This window comes from Vipera berus, assembly GCF_964194415.1.
Source record: "Vipera berus genome assembly, chromosome: 1".
NCBI lineage: Eukaryota > Metazoa > Chordata > Lepidosauria > Squamata > Viperidae > Vipera > Vipera berus.
The window spans coordinates 163,232,325-163,248,166 of NC_138202.1; the positions used below are offsets into that span (position 1 = coordinate 163,232,325).

At 40.1% G+C, this 15,842-nt stretch overlaps 1 protein-coding gene across 1 annotated transcript in view; it reads right to left on the bottom strand.

Moving 5' to 3' along the window:
- TTN (titin) overlaps nucleotides 1-15,842 on the bottom strand; it is a 314,129-nt gene that overhangs the window by 208,874 nt on the left and 89,413 nt on the right. Inside the window, exons 49-77 of the mRNA XM_081340361.1 lie at nucleotides 14,402-14,965; nucleotides 13,679-13,960; nucleotides 13,297-13,575; nucleotides 12,101-12,379; nucleotides 11,729-12,007; nucleotides 11,323-11,610; nucleotides 10,937-11,215; nucleotides 10,535-10,816; nucleotides 10,131-10,409; nucleotides 9,768-10,046; nucleotides 9,401-9,679; nucleotides 9,009-9,296; nucleotides 8,603-8,881; nucleotides 8,150-8,431; nucleotides 7,772-8,050; nucleotides 7,362-7,640; nucleotides 6,983-7,261; nucleotides 6,584-6,871; nucleotides 6,072-6,350; nucleotides 5,531-5,812; nucleotides 4,126-4,404; nucleotides 3,739-4,020; nucleotides 2,594-2,872; nucleotides 2,211-2,498; nucleotides 1,790-2,068; nucleotides 1,401-1,679; nucleotides 1,027-1,305; nucleotides 632-919; nucleotides 224-511 (exon numbers count right to left, since the gene is read on the bottom strand). Coding sequence (XP_081196487.1) covers nucleotides 224-511; nucleotides 632-919; nucleotides 1,027-1,305; nucleotides 1,401-1,679; nucleotides 1,790-2,068; nucleotides 2,211-2,498; nucleotides 2,594-2,872; nucleotides 3,739-4,020; nucleotides 4,126-4,404; nucleotides 5,531-5,812; nucleotides 6,072-6,350; nucleotides 6,584-6,871; nucleotides 6,983-7,261; nucleotides 7,362-7,640; nucleotides 7,772-8,050; nucleotides 8,150-8,431; nucleotides 8,603-8,881; nucleotides 9,009-9,296; nucleotides 9,401-9,679; nucleotides 9,768-10,046; nucleotides 10,131-10,409; nucleotides 10,535-10,816; nucleotides 10,937-11,215; nucleotides 11,323-11,610; nucleotides 11,729-12,007; nucleotides 12,101-12,379; nucleotides 13,297-13,575; nucleotides 13,679-13,960; nucleotides 14,402-14,965 — 8,445 coding nt within the window. The remainder of the gene's footprint in view (nucleotides 1-223; nucleotides 512-631; nucleotides 920-1,026; nucleotides 1,306-1,400; nucleotides 1,680-1,789; nucleotides 2,069-2,210; nucleotides 2,499-2,593; nucleotides 2,873-3,738; nucleotides 4,021-4,125; nucleotides 4,405-5,530; nucleotides 5,813-6,071; nucleotides 6,351-6,583; nucleotides 6,872-6,982; nucleotides 7,262-7,361; nucleotides 7,641-7,771; nucleotides 8,051-8,149; nucleotides 8,432-8,602; nucleotides 8,882-9,008; nucleotides 9,297-9,400; nucleotides 9,680-9,767; nucleotides 10,047-10,130; nucleotides 10,410-10,534; nucleotides 10,817-10,936; nucleotides 11,216-11,322; nucleotides 11,611-11,728; nucleotides 12,008-12,100; nucleotides 12,380-13,296; nucleotides 13,576-13,678; nucleotides 13,961-14,401; nucleotides 14,966-15,842) is intronic.

Sequence of the window (15,842 nt, forward strand, 5' to 3'; positions counted from 1 at the left end):
GACTGAGATTAATCTTTCACAGAATATATTAGAAGAAATAAAGGAGAAAAGAGATTTCATGGTACCCTGAATAGTCTGTTTTTTTGTTTGAATACCATCCATTCAGTTTTGATACCCAGTTGTTAGAAATAAAGAACAGCTAGGGGAAAAAAAACCCCAAGAATTCCCATTTCTGAATTAAAAAAAAGTTTTTGCTAGATCAAGCCTATTAAAATTCCAATACCTTTCACATTAAGCTGAGCTGAGCAAAAGTCTTTGCCAACTTCATTGCTAGCCTGGCAAGTATACTGTCCAGAATCTCCTTTGCCTACTCTCATAATCCTTAAGCGAGCTGTGTTTTCTACAAATGTAATTGCATAATTTCCTCCTGTGCGGATCTGTCGGCCATCTTTTGCCCAGATGACATGTATAGGGTGGGTTCCAGTCACATGACATTCAAAGTCAACACCTTTTCCCACAGGCACATCTCTGGATTCAGGTGTGATGTCAAACAAGGGAGCTTGTTTGGTTTCTGAAGATTAAAAGGAAGAAGAGATTGTGGTTGTTCCCTTTTGAGGTCATATGAAATAAGATTTGTAATACTGCTTTTGAAATCAGAAAGAAAATAGGACAAAGTTATTGTGAAACAAACCTGAAACTGTGAACCTAGCATTAGAAGTAACAGTCCCAACAGGATTAGTAGCTGTGCAAGAATACTGCCCAGAATGGGCCATGTCAGTTTGCAAGAGATGAAGGGTTGCCACATTATCAATGTAAGAAGTTTGTACGTTGAAGTCATCTCTTAAAGGTACACCATCTTTATACCAAGTGACACTAATAGGTTCAGACCCATTGAGCCGGCAAACAAATTTAACTGGGAAACCAATAGTTTGCTCCGTATCCTTTAATTTCCTCACAAAAGAAGGTGGACGTTTTCGTTCTGTAAAATAACAAGCATGTAGTCAAGATGGACAGGTGAAATCCTTTGCAAGAGAGGGAGAGACTGATAAATCTGCATTTTTAAGCAACTCAGAATGTATTTATCACCTTGAACTGTCAAGATTGCATTTGAAGAGGCAGATCCAACACTGTTTTCGGCTTTGCAAATATATTCCCCGCTGTCACTGATATCTACTTTGTTGAATATCAATGTGGCTACGTTGTCCTTGAAATACATCTTATGCTCAGGAGTGGATCTTAATATAGTATCTCCTTTGTACCAAGATATTGTGATTTCTGGAGTTCCAGAAACTTGACAATGTAAAGTTGTATAATCTCCAACTGATACTTCAAGAGGTCCCAAGTGTGTAATGAAAGAAGGAGGTTCTGAGAACACAAATAGTCAACGTCAGCATTAAGATAATCAACTTGGAACTACATAAAGGAATGATAAAGAGGATTATAATGTCACAGAGACACACCTAAAGTAGATACCAATGCTTCACAAATATCTTCTCCAGCCTCATTTTCCACCATACAGGTATATTCCCCTTGGTCATCCTTTGTAGTATTAAGTATTTCCAGAATGCAAGATTTTTCGGTTGTGGTGATGCTGCACTTATCAGATTGGCTTAAAATGACTCCATTCTTCTTCCATGTGACTGAAATTGGGAGGCTGCCAGTGTATCTGCTCTCTAAAATTATAGATTTTCCTGGTTCCACACAGTGGTCACTTAGTTTCTTCACAAAAACTGCTGGCTCTAGAGAGCAAGAAGAACTCAATTGTTAAACAAAATTTTATTCAAACATTTATAAATCTCAGAGCGAATTCAGAAATTTGCTTTCTTTTTCTTTTCTTTTTTTTACCAACCTTTTACCAAAAGATGTGTTGTGCAAGACGCTTTTCCGGCTTCATTGCTTACAATGCAAGTGTACTCTCCACTCTGTGATGGTTCCACATCAAATAGTTCTAGATCTGTGACAGAGTCTTCCAAATAGATGTTACATTTATCACTTGGTACCAGCTCATTGACTCCTCTAAACCAATTCACTTTAAATGGTGGAGTTCCTTTGATGGTAGCTGAAAATGTAGCACTTCTGCCTGGCAAAATGTGCATAGATTCCGGTTCCATCGCAAAAGAGGGTGGTTCTAAATTTGCATTAAAGGAAATAACAGATTGGTGGATTAGTAAGTAAGCCTAAACATGTCTCTCCTATTCCAGAAGAAAAATGTGTTAAGGATTGAGCATTATATTTAAACGGTCTCAATGAAGAGCTAGCCAGCTACTAACCTTGCACAGTTAAAACAGCCCTGGTCTCATTGGAGCCTGCTACATTAGCAGCTTTGCATACGTAAGTCCCTGTGTCAGACAGGCTCAGGGAAGCGATTTGCAAAGTGCAAACATTGTCAGAAAAGGAGATCTGATGTTTTTCACCACTAGTGAGCTTATGACCATTATGAAACCAAGCAACAGTAATTGGTAGAGATCCTGCAACTTTGCATTCAAGAAGCTCAGAAGAAGCCAGCACACCATGGCTTTCTTTTAGTTTTCTGGTAAAAGAGGGTGGGATGATCCGATCTGTTAAGAGGAATAAAGCAAAAGAATGATCCTCCAGGAACATTGGAATAATTTGTCTAGTAAAAAATGTTAGGGAAAGAAGCATCAAAACCAACCTAGAACATCCACTGATGCAGTGCAGCTACTTTTGCCCACATTGTTCTGCACCTCGAAGGTATATAAGCCACTGTCTTCACTTTCTGAATCAAGAATTTTAAGTGTAGACGTGTTTTTGTAGAAGACAATTCTGTATTTGTCGCTGCTTATTAGTTCCTTCCCGTCCTTAAACCAGCCGACGGAAAGCTCGGGGGTTCCGCTCACTTTGCACTGTAAGGTGCAGATGTCTCCCACGGTGACGTTCATTGGCTCAGCCTTTTCTACTATGACAGCAGGCTCTGGAAAAAGATCCAGCAAGATCCAGCCGTAAATCTCTTTGTTTCATCGGACAGAGGGCTCTTATAGCTACAGAAGCCTATGTTCAAAAATAGCTTTCTTTCCTTTCACTGTTTGCTTTAGAATTATTATTATTTACTGTATTTAAATTTATTGGCTGCCCAATTCCATTGGAATGAGTATAATCCTATGAATGGCTTTCCTTTTCTGGAATACAGGCACCCGGATCATACCTTCAAACATTATGTTTAGGAAGGGAAATGAAACCTGTTTATGGCATCTGCATAAAGCATATGAAGGCATCAAAACCTTCTAATTCAGTAATTAATATGTTCTGGATGCAAGATAAGTCCAATCACATTCATTGATACAGTTTCCATGTTGCTTTTTCTGAGCTAAAGTTGGGGGGCAGAGCCAAGATGGTGGAGAGGCAGCAAAGGCTATGAGCTAAAGTTAAGATGGTGTCCTAGGTTAAAATGATTTTTGTAACATAATTCAAATGCTAGCAAAAAGACAGTAAAAGTCCCAAGAAGCTCCAAGTTCTTTTCTCTTTGTGTCTTACTATGTCTAACTTTGTAAGTACATTTACTCTGATGTAATCATAAGCCAATCTACCCCTTCCACAGTCATATCTCCTTTGTTCTCCTGCGCTGATTATAGATTGTACAATTTGGGGGGAGGGGCAGTTGCCTCCCCTTTCATGCACTCCATAATGTCCCTTGCACATTGATAATTATAAATAAACATAATTATGATCACAATTTTTAAAAAATTATCAAGGTTCTGATATCTGGACTACTCAGCTTTAAAATTAGGTCTTTCTTTTTTTTTTTTTAAAAAAAAAAGACAAATTTCTGTGATTACCAACCTAAGACTGTTAAAGTAGCCATACATTCACGGGTTCCAGCATCATTGCTGACTTGACAGATATACTTCCCAGCGCTTGACAGCTCTGCTTTGGCAAGCTGTAAAGTGGCAATGTTGTCCATGTAGGTTATTGCAGTGTTTTCACTTTCTCGGATGACGTCTTCCTTGTCCTTGAGCCATAAAACTGAAATAGGCTGAGAGCCTTCTACTGTTGCTTGTAACTCTACTGGTTCACCCACCACAACAGTCAGACTGTTTATTTTGGTGACAAATTTGGGTGGCTCTGAAAAGAAAAGAGGCAATGGACATCAAGATCCTCTGGAGCAAAACACTTGGCCAATCTTATACCGAAGAAGGCCTATATTCTATATTAGCAAGAGAGGATTACCTTTCAGCTTTACAGTACAAATGCAAGTGTCGCTTCCCACGTCATTCTTAGCTTTGCACTGATATTCACCAATGTCGGAAGTTTCAACATTAAGAATATGGACATTTGCAAGATAGTTTTTGGATGTGACCTTGTATTTTTTACTGCTGCGGATTTGCCTCTTGTCCTTATACCATGTGATATCAAATGGTGGAGTCCCGGAGATTTCACACTCAAGGCGAACTTCAGTACCTTTGAGTGTATCTACTGGAGATGGTTTTCTGCTAAATACGGGAGGTTCTAGGAAGAAGAGAGAAGCATATTCCTTTTTTTAAAAAAAAAAGATATTTATGGGAAAGTTAGGCTTGTAATACTTGTTGTGAATAAAACCAGAGCGGCGACAGAGAGAATCTATCATGGCCCATCTTTGTCAAAGTTTATCAACTTCATCAACTTTGTCAAAGTCAGCATAAGACTGACATCTCAATGATAATGCCAAGTCAAAAAGGCAAAGGGATGCAGGAGATGGATATTTTATGAAGAAAAACCCAGATCTCCTCTGATATGCCAAACATTTGATGGTCATCTCCATCCTTATAACCACTGCAACCAAGTCTCTTAGATCAAGAAAAGCCAATGGTGGAAAATAGGTCATTTGTCCTATTTTTGTAGCTCCATATCCCTAAGACATATAGCTAAACAAGCAATTCTGAGGACATAATGACTTTCTGATAGTTTATGCTATAAAGCCATGGCATTAGTCTCTGGGAGGATTCATACATTTATCTTCTATATCCCCCTCCCCAATAAATACCATGCCATCGCTATTCTCCGCTCCCTCCCCAGAGATGCCCCATTTGAAATAAATAGGGCAAATGCCATGTTAGAAAATTCTCGTTGAGTGAAAAATAAGGGTCCTGTTCTGACTGAGGACAATGTTATAGCATCCTTACATTGGACTCCATCTAATGTCAGGAGTTCAACTTTGGAAATGGGATTCTTCTTCTTGTCCTCCTACCTGCAGGGTGTCCTAATATTTTTCTGCAGATTGTGGGAACTGCAGGAAGGAAGAAGATTTTAGTTTGACTACAGTATCTGTATAACGAGCCCTGGTGGTGCAGTGGTTAAAGTGTAGTATTGCCGGCAAAACTCTGCGCGCTGTCAGGAGTTTGATCCTGACCGGCTCAAGGTTGACTCAGCCTTCCATCCTCTTTAGGTCGGTAAAATGAGGATCCAGATGGTTGGGGGCAATATGCAAATAATGCTCCTATACTGTAAACTGCCCAGAGAGTGATGAAAAGCACTTAAGCCTAAATGCTATTGCTACCTGTCCTTCTTTCTGGTGGCCGTATACCACTGGGTCTGGCCCAATTAGCTTACGAACATAGACATTGACTAAAAAGTAGGCAGAAAAGCACATGTTAACCTTTTACTAGAAGTTTTGTACTGCAGCTTGCCCTCCCAGCAGGATTCTGTGCTTCGCATATGTAATCTCCGCTATCTTCGATGCCAAGTTGCTTCATTTCAAGAACTGCAATAGAATCCACGAATGACATTTGGACATTTTCACTAGCATGGAGCTCAGTGTCATTTCTGTACCATACCACTCTGATTTCGGGAGAACCAGTGACTTTACACTCAAATCGCGTGAAGTCACCATGTTTCACGACGCTCAATGGGTCGAGCCTCTTAGCAAACTTGGGAGGTTCTAAGAAGAAAGAACAAAACATTGAAAGTGGATGAATCGCAAAGAAAGGCATCCCCCTCTATTTACTGTAGATAGTAAAAGAGAAAGAAAGGAAATTTATGCTGCACAGCAGCAGAGAGAAAAGAACTCCAATTGTCCCATTAGTTTTGTATATTAATACTTTGTGCATTTTACAATACAGTTTTTTTTAAAAAAAACCTCCATCAAAAGGAAGCCTAAGAAAGATATGAAAGAAGAAACACAGAAGCCATTAGCACACCTGTTATAATCAGTGTGGTTGTACAAGAATCGCTGCCAACGTCGTTGGATACTTGGCAAGTATAATTCCCACTTCTTAAGCCGTCCACTGAATAAAGATTTAAGAAACCAGTTGACCCTTCAATGCCAAATGCACAGTTAGGTCCAGGTGCGAGTTCTAAATCTTCTTTAAACCACTTTATTTTAAAAGGTGGTGTGCCCTTTAAAACCGCTTTAAATTCCACGGTGGAGTCAGGAACTGCTTCTTGGCTTTCCGGTTTTGCCAGGAAACTTGGTGGTTCTAAATATTTTTAAGAGATAACAGAACGGATTAAGTTTTGGCACGAGCAATGTGGACGAAAAGACACCATCATAAAAGAAAGGAAGAACCAAACGCATTGACAAGATGCTAAGAAGTTAAATTCTAAAGCTAGAAATTTTTTAACCAGGTCAACAGATTATTGTGAAATGGAAACTGGAAAAGATTTGGATTTTATGCAGTACAGAGTTGAGAAAGAAAATAGGAATCCAAACCTTTCACTGCTAAGATGGCACTGCACGAGTCACTTCCTGCAATATTAGTCACACTGCAAGTGTAATTTGCGGAATCAGTCAACTCTAGATTATTAATCTCTAGCGATACGGTGTTCTCATGGCACAAACTTCTGTATTTTGCACTGTCAGGTATCTCTTTTCCATCTGTATACCATTTTGCTGCAATTGGAAGTGATCCAGAAACTTTGCATTCCATGTGAATAGATGATCCAAGAATTTTACTCATTTTTGATAATTTTTTGGTAAATGAGGGTGGAATTGCTTGATCTGCTCAGAGGGAGAGGAAAAAGACAAATAGTGACTTGTTTCTGAGCCTCCCTGTGGAAATATTTAGAAAATTTAAATGACATGCTAATTGGAGTAAAGCTAAATACGAACCTAATACAGTCACAACGGCCTCACAAGTATGGCTTCCATAATCATTTTCAACTTTAAAAGTATAGACACCGCTGTCTTCCTTCACTACGGATTCCATCCTGAAACTGGCCACATTATTGTCAAGGCTCATGGTGTAAAATCTACTGGGCATAAGTTGTTTTCCATCCTTAAACCATTTGACTTGAAGTTCTGGGGTTCCTGACACAGTACATTCCAGAGTCACTGGGTCTCTTTCAGCCACTTTAACTGATTTTGCCTTTTCTATGATCTGAGCAGGTTCTGAAGCAAGAAGCAAAACAGAAATGTGTTGAAGTCTTTCTACGCCCAGTAGGCAGAAGATGGGAATTCACATTCAAAGTAGAGATCAAAACTCACACACCTTGTGCTAGCAGTAAAGCAAAGCACTTTTCAACTCCTGCCTCATTCTTTGCCTGGCAGGTATATCTCCCACTGTGACTAAGGTCAACCTTCTTGACCTTCAGTTTTGCAATATTTTGCTCAAATGTAATATGGAAGTTCTCATCATTTTCAAGGATTCTCTCATCTTTTATCCAAGATACCGTTAGTGGCTGGGAACCAGCCACGGCACATTGAAACGTGGCAGATTCCTTCAGAACAGCGTGGATATTTTCCATCTTCTTAATGAATGAAGGGGGCTCTGCGGTTATAAAGACAAGCCAAGACAAGGTTTGAAATTGTGTTGAAGAGGAGGAAATAACAAAACAACAACAACAAAACCCTAAAATCTTTGGTGGACATTTTCTCCCATACTGCCACATGTAAACTGACCTTTCAGGTTGACTTTTGTGCTACATGAACAACTTCCACCTTCGTTTGATATAACACACTGGTATTCACCAGCATCTTGGGAATCGCAGTTCATTGTCTGAAGGGCAAATATAAACTGTTTATCAATCATGGTATATTTTTTGCTGCTTCGAATCTCAGTGTTGTTCTTTAGCCAGACCACATCAAAAGGTGGGGTGCCTGTGACTTCGCATTCCAATACGGCATCGTAACTTTTCACCACCTCCACAGGCTTCAGTTCCCTTATAAATGTGGGAGGTTCTGAATTGGAAGAAGAAAACAAAACCGTCTCAGGGGGGGTGGGGGGAAAGAAGGGAAATCCAACAATGCTGGTGGACGAAGCCAGAAAAGGTGACCCACCTTTCACTTTCAGTTCAGTGCTGCAGCTCTTGCTACCTGCATCATTACGAGCTTCACATATATAAGTTCCACTATCCTCCACCAGGGCACTGATGATCTTAATAGTGGCAATGTTGTCCACAAAGGAGATTTCGTATTTATCAGAGTTGAATACTTCATTCCCATCAAAATACCAAGCCACATGGATTTTAGGCGTGCCGGCTACCTGGCATTCGAAAGTGGTAGACTGCCCTTTCCTCAAAACTACTACAGGGCTAGGCTTCTGTATAAACCTGGGTGGTTCTAAAATGTGGAGGGGGAAAAATGTATTCAGAAAGGAGATACTGGACAACATAATTGGCATTTTTAAGAGCTGAGAAGAAGGACACAGCGCTATCTGTGCATCACTTCCTTGCATAGGATAACTCTACGTAAAAATGCAATTTATAACCACAGGAGAAAGAAAATGCAGACCTTTCACAAAGAGAGTTGCTTTGCAGGTAGTTGATCCGACATCATTGCTGATTTGACAGATATAATTTCCTGAGTCAGATAGCTTGGCTGAAAAGAGTTCTAATACACTCGAAGTGTCATCCTTATACACTGAGCGGGAGGCTCCCGAAAGGAGTTCTTTGCTATCTTTGATCCATTTTATTTGTAAGGGAGGTGTACCGCTCACAAGAGTTTTGAGCTGGACTCTAGCAGCGGGTATAACATCCTGTGATTGTGGTTTCTCGATGAAGCTTGGGGGTTCTACAAAAAGTGAGAAGAAAAAAATGCCCCCAAAGGTCACCCATCAGTGATACTGGAATGAAGAAGATTCAGAATGAAAGAAAAATGCAAAATGATTTGCCAATAAGAAAAAGCCAAGCATCCAAACCTTTAACAGTTAAATATGCACTGCACTGGTTTTGTCCTGCTTCATTTGTTGCTTCACAAGTGTAAGATCCACTGTCTGAGCCTTCCAGCTGATTGATCTCCAAGAATGCTGTGTTATCATGGAAAGAATATTTGTGCTTTTCACTAGCACCTATCTCCTGGCCATCCTTGTACCACTGGATGCTTATTGGATGTGACCCAGATACAATACATTCGAGATGAACAAAAGATCCCTTAATGCTATCCATTTTCTTTAGCTTTTTGGTGAATTTAGGTGGTATGATCAGATCTATCAAAGACAGACCAAAGACAAATTAGATCAAGCCGTCTATGTTTGCCTTGTAGCCCGAAAAAAACAGAAGTGCCATTAAAAGAGAAATATATTATACACACCTAAGACATTAATGCTAGCTTTACAGCTGCTGCTCCCAACATCATTTGAAACCTCAAATGTGTATTCACCACTATCATTCTTTTCTGTAGAGACAATCTTTAACATGGAAACTGTATCAGTAACACTGATCTTGTGCTTAGGGCCAAAGGTCAGTTCCTTCCCGCCTCTGAACCATTTGACACTAATGTCTTTGGTTCCTGAAAATTTGCACTGCAAAGTAGCGGGGTCGCCTTCCGTGACATCAATGGAAACAGCTTTATCAACGATTGTGGCAGGTTCTGTAACAAACACAGGAGTAAATATGAGCTGTAATGTTGACTAAAGACAATGTTGTGTATCCTGGAACTGAGAGTAAGCTACACAGACCTTTTACAGTTAGCAAAGCAGAACATCTTTGGATGCCAGCTTCATTTTTTGCCTGACAAAAATATTTCCCATCGTGCTTCACTTCAATGGCTCTGATCATGAGAGTAGCCACATTGTTCAAAAAAGTCATTTTTGTGTTGTCATCTTCAATAATGTCATCATTGTCTTTCAGCCAGGAAATTGTTATTGGCACGGAGCCTTTAACGGTTGCCTGAAACACTACGGTGCCTCCCTGGAGAGAGCTAATGTTCTCAATCCTCTTCACAAATTGTGGGGGCTCTATTGGAAGAACAGATATTGAGTGAATAGCGACATCATCAAGCATATTAGCGTAGAAAGATGGGTTTTCTAAGTAGCACTAACCTTTCAGGGCCAGTTCAGAGCTACACACACAGCTTCCTACATCGTTTGTTACCCTGCACTGGTATTCACCAGCATCTGAAGAATCAAACTTGAACACTTGGAGGCTAAATAAGGATTTCTCAGTGGTTATTCTGTGCTTCCTGCTACTCCTCACAGGCTTGTTGTCCTTTAGCCAATATACCTCCAGTGGGGGAGTCCCTAAGACCTCACACTCCAGTATTACATCTGAGTCTCTTAATACTTCCCTGGGTTCAAATTCCTTGATAAAATATGGTGATTCTAAAGTACAAGACAGAAAAAAGAGAGTTTGAATGGTAAATTGTTTTTTGAATCTTTCCAAGACACAATAGTCTTATTGAGAAAATATGGTAGGAAGGGTGTTTAAGATACACATACAAACACACCTTTTACTGCTACCATACTACTGCATGTCTCTTTCCCAGCATCATTTTTCACTTCACACATATATACACCACTGTCTTCAATTGTGACATCCAACAGACTGAGTACTGCTGTAGCATCCATCAAAGTCATCTTGTACTTGTCACTCTCTTTAATCTCTCGATCATCCTTAAACCAAGAGATTTTGAGTTCAGGGGTACCCTTTACTTTGCAGTCCAACTGGGCATATTCTCCTTTCTTAAATAACAGTGAAGGCTCCAGCCTTTCCGAGAAAGAAGCAGGTTCTGTGAAATTAAGCAGAGCCATTGAAAGAGTGATAGAAAGAAGTTAAAAATAAGAGGCAAACATTTTATGTTTCAGATATCCACCCAAATAAAAAGTAAAAAGAGAAAGAGAGTGCAAACCTTTCACAAATAAGTGTGCACTGCATTCAATGGAACCAGCCGTATTGCTGACTTTGCACGCATAAACACCAGAATTGGCAGATTTCACTGCATAGAGTTCCAGGTAGCTTGAGAAGGCTTCAGTCATGATATAGCAAGCTCCGCCAGTGGTTAATTTAGCATCACCCTTAAACCACTGCACAGAGAATGGTGCTGTTCCTTTAAAAGTAGTCTTCAAACGCACTGTCGACCCAGGCAATATTTCTTGAGATTCTGGCTCCGTTATGAAGCTAGGTGGTTCTAAACAATGTTTGAAAGGCATATTTGAAAAAAGGTAAGTAAATAATGGTTTACAAACACTTTTTGGAAAGAAACACCAAGAAAAGAAGGCAGAAAAGATGGCACACCTTTTACAGCCAAAGCACTACTGCATTCTTTACTGCCTGCAGAGTTGGTGGCTTTACAAGAATACACGCCTACGTCCTTGGTGTCCAAATTCTTGATTTCCAAGGATGCTGAGCCTTCTTCATACCGTATTGTGTACTTGGCACTGGGAGAGATCTCTTTGTCATGTTTAAACCAAGATACCTTTATTGGAAGCGAACCTGACACTTTGCAATCCAAATGACAGGTGCCCCCAATCACACTGTCAACGTTCCGCAGAGTTTTGGTAAAGAATGGAGGAAGAGTGCGATCTATTTCAAGGCAAGGCAAAAGAAAAAAGCCAATATTATACAGGAAGCGTTTCACAAAAGATTCAGAATTGGTTGAGAATTGCAGTAGTGATCTCTTAGCCTAAAGATGTCTACCCACCTATCACGCTAAACGTGGTGGTGCATGCACTCCGTCCAACATCGTTAGAAACTTCAAAGGTGATTTCCCCAGTATCGTGTAATTCCGAAGTGTAGAATTTTAACTGGGCAACGTTGTTTTTAAAACTGATTCTATACTTTTTGTTGGAAACCAGGGCTTTTCCATCTTTGAACCATTTTGTTTTTAACTCTGGGGTGCCTGCAACTGTGTATTCCAAAACGGCTGGGTCTCCAGCTGTCACCTGCACAAATTCCGCTCTGTCAACAATTGTGGCAGGTTCTAAAACAGAATTAAACAGGGATCGTTACCCAGTGAACACAAACAGCTTGCCCCTGTATGGATTGTGAGATGTTAAAATGTTCCTCAACTGACCTTTAACTGCTAATTGTCCAAAACAAGTTTGACTTCCTGCGTCATTCTCAGCCAGACAGGTGTATTTACCACTAGAATTAACCTGGACACCTGAGATTTCCAAAGTGGCAAGGCCATTTTCAAAGGTAATTTTGACTTTGTTATCTTCTTTAATAATGTCTTTGCCCTTCATCCAAGTAACAGAAAGAGGAGGTGAGCCTTTCACAACTGCCTGCAAAAAGATTGTCTCTCCAGCAAGCGTAGTCACATCTTCAACTTTCTTAATAAAAGATGGAGGCTCTAATTTTAAATAAGGGGAAAAAAGATATATTTTTTATTATTTCGCATTAGATACAAGCTGTATGACAGACTTTTGAAAGGAAATGAAAAGATCTTGTATTGCGGTACTTATCATATCCTTTACAATTATAGGACACCAAAAGATATTTAAAGGAAAAGAGAATGTTACAATCTTGATGGAAAGAAATTATTACCCGCCATGCAAATCCCAAATGTTTCATGCACAACATTTTATCTCTGAGGATAGGGGAGTTAAAGAAGTAGGAAACACAGTTCCAAGGCAGAAATGTTTGCATATGGCACATCTACGGTACATTCATATTATATATCAAAGACAGGAATGAGTTGCTGTGTGCTATTCTATCCTGTTTTTTCTTTTAAGGAGCACGACCCATTCCCTGCCAATCTCTTAATCCCCAGGTTTTTGATGGGAGAAGAAGAAACTGTCTGGCTGTTGCTAAAACTGGACATTTTGCTGCTCTGAAGGAGTATTAGCCTGTTCAACCATCAAATCTCTTCCACTTCATCATTAGGGTGCTTGTCTCGTGTTTAACTGTGCCCGAAACCTCTAGTAACTATCTTAAATTTGAGCCGCTTAGAACAGCTTTGTTCACATAGGATAGGTGAATGGTGAAACCGAAAGAAGTGTCTCTAATGCAAATAAGAGATCTGGGCAATGTACACATTTGCAACCCAAAGTGATCAATAAAAAGTCTTTTGAAATATTGCGTGGGCAAAACACTCTCACTCTGGGGTTCTTTTGAAAGATGCTTGCTTTTTTCCTTATACCAGTAAACCATGGATGAGGAAAGAAAAGCAACAAAAGGCTGGCTAAGCAAGGAAAAACTGTTTCCAAGAAAGAATGTCCTTCTGCTTATCTTAAAAGATTTATGCAGTCCTCTGGATCACCCACTGACCTTTCAGTACGTATGTTGCACTGCAAATGCACTTTCCAACTTCATTGGCTATAGAACATTCATATTCACCAACGTCTGCACTATTGAATGAAGTAATCTCCAGAGAAATAAGAGACTTTTGGGAAGCCAAGCGGTATTTTTTACTACTGCGAATTTGCTTCTTTTCTTTAAACCAAGAGATTTCAAACGGTCCGGTGCCAGAAACCTCACACTGAAGAATGGCATTTGTTCCTCGCACTAGTTCAGCTGACTCAAGAGTTTTGATGAATGCAGGAGGTTCTACAAAACCATCAAAGCATGAATAAAGAATTAGCAGCTGGTGGAACACATGCCTAGAAAACAGTATCTCTATAAGAAAGCATCAGTGGGTAGAAGAACAAACCTTTTACGACAATCTCAGTGCTACAGCTGTCACTGCCAGCATCATTAGCTGCCTCACATGAGTAACTTCCACTGTCGTCCACCTTCATGTTGGAAATATCTAACACAGCCACGTTGTTGGCAAAGGACATCCTGGATGTATCACTCTCTCTAATTTCTTTGTTATTTTTGAACCATGTCACCTGGATCTCAGGAGACCCTTTGATTTTGCACTGAAGATGAGCTGACTCTCCTGGAGTCAACAAGTAAGAGGGGTCCACTTTTTTCACAAATGATGGTGGCTCTACAGAAAGAATTCAGAAAGAAAAAATCCCCAAAGATCTTAGAAGATCAATTAAATATGAAGAGTGCAACAAAAATTGCTCAGGAGCATGCAGTCAGTTTTGGATTGATTCCAGTTTCTGTTATTATTTAGAATTTGACTTTTAGAACACGTAACCAAGATTTCTCTAGGAGGAAAAACAAAGATTTTTTTATCCATGCTACTCAAATATATGCACATCTATTTTGTCAGACCTTAAGGTTTACTCCAGCATATTAACATTATGGCAAAAGATTTTAAAGCGTATGGTTGATATCGAAATAGTGCACCAAAGTTGAAGAAGCAGGGGGAAAAAAATCCCTAAAAATACATCCTGTCCACCTTCTAATTTTGACAGGTAAATATTACAGTATTAGTAAAGAGAGCAGAAAGAACATTTGTGTGGGCAAATCCTTTTCTTACCTTTTATTGTTACCATTGCAGATGAGGAACTGCTTCCAGCTTCATTTGTGGCAGTGCAGGTATATGTGCCTGAATCTTTAAGCTTGGACAGTGGGATGTCAAGAGATGCTATTTTGTCTTCAAACATGATCCGGTAATCCTTGCCTGGAGGTATTTTGTGGCCGTCTTTCGTCCAGGAGACAGTTACTTTTCGGTCTTCATCCACTTGGCATTCAAGCCGTATCTTTTTATTGACTGCAGACTGCACAGACTGCAGTTCCTTAATAAAATGTGGCTTATCGATAATGGTTAATTCCGCTTGGCAGACGTCTGCTCCAAACTTGTTGGAGGCTTTGCAACTGTATACCCCCCTGTCATTGACTGTGAGATGTGCAATCTCTAAACTATGCTTGGTGTCAGATGCTAAAATTCTGTAGTGTTCTGTGGAAGAGATGGGAGTGCCGTCCTTCTGCCACACGGTGTCTATCACAGGCGTGCCCGTCACACTGCAGGGAAACCTGGCGCTCTTACCCACAAAAGTTGTAAGAGATTCAGGTCTGGTTACAAAAGTTGGAGGAAACGCTTCTGCAAAAGAGAGGGGAAGAAACTTGTTTGGCTAGGCAAATATGTCAGGCTGTTTTCTCTCCCACAAAAGGAAATGACTTACATAACATGAAATAACAATCCCCAACAGCCAATATATTTAGCATAATTACTATCTCTAGACATGATGTGCATTTCCAAACTTAGAATTTCATCCAGAAAGAGTAATTTTGCTGTAAACCTAGGTTCCCATGTTATTAGTTTAGCTACATTCCAGAACTCTCCCATAATAAGGGTCGCATGAAATCTTACAGTAGCATTTTTTAAAGATGTAACAAGCATATCCCCTTAAAAAAACTTGCACCAATGTTTTAAAAGAGAGAAACATCCACATGTAACATATCCTTTATTTATTAAAGATGACTCTTAAGTTATTTCCTGTCCCAACTCTCATAGGTTTCATCATAGGCAGGTAGTAACTCAAACCAGATGCACCTATACCATATAGATTTGTGACTGAATGAATTACTTAAATGTATAATTTCTTCAGGAAACAGAAGACATTTAAGAAAGTTTTGAGAAGAATGTGATGAAAAAAACAACCCACAACCCATTCATGCTACGTGACTCTCTCCATTGTGTTCTATGGAAGGGGTTGGACAGTCTAGCTCAGACATGTCAAACACAAGGCCCGGGGGCCGGATCCGGCCCACAAAGTGGTTTCATGTGGCCCGCGAAGCCATCCTGGAAACAGTGAGGGAACGGCCCCCACTGCCTTGGCCCTGGCCCAGAGACCCTCCTTCTGCCAGAGACCCTCAGATCTGTCCCCCTCCTGCCCAGGCCCCCATAGGCACCCTTGATGCGAACGATGTAGAGCTGGCCATGCCCACCCAGTAGGCCATATGCACTCTAGCCACGC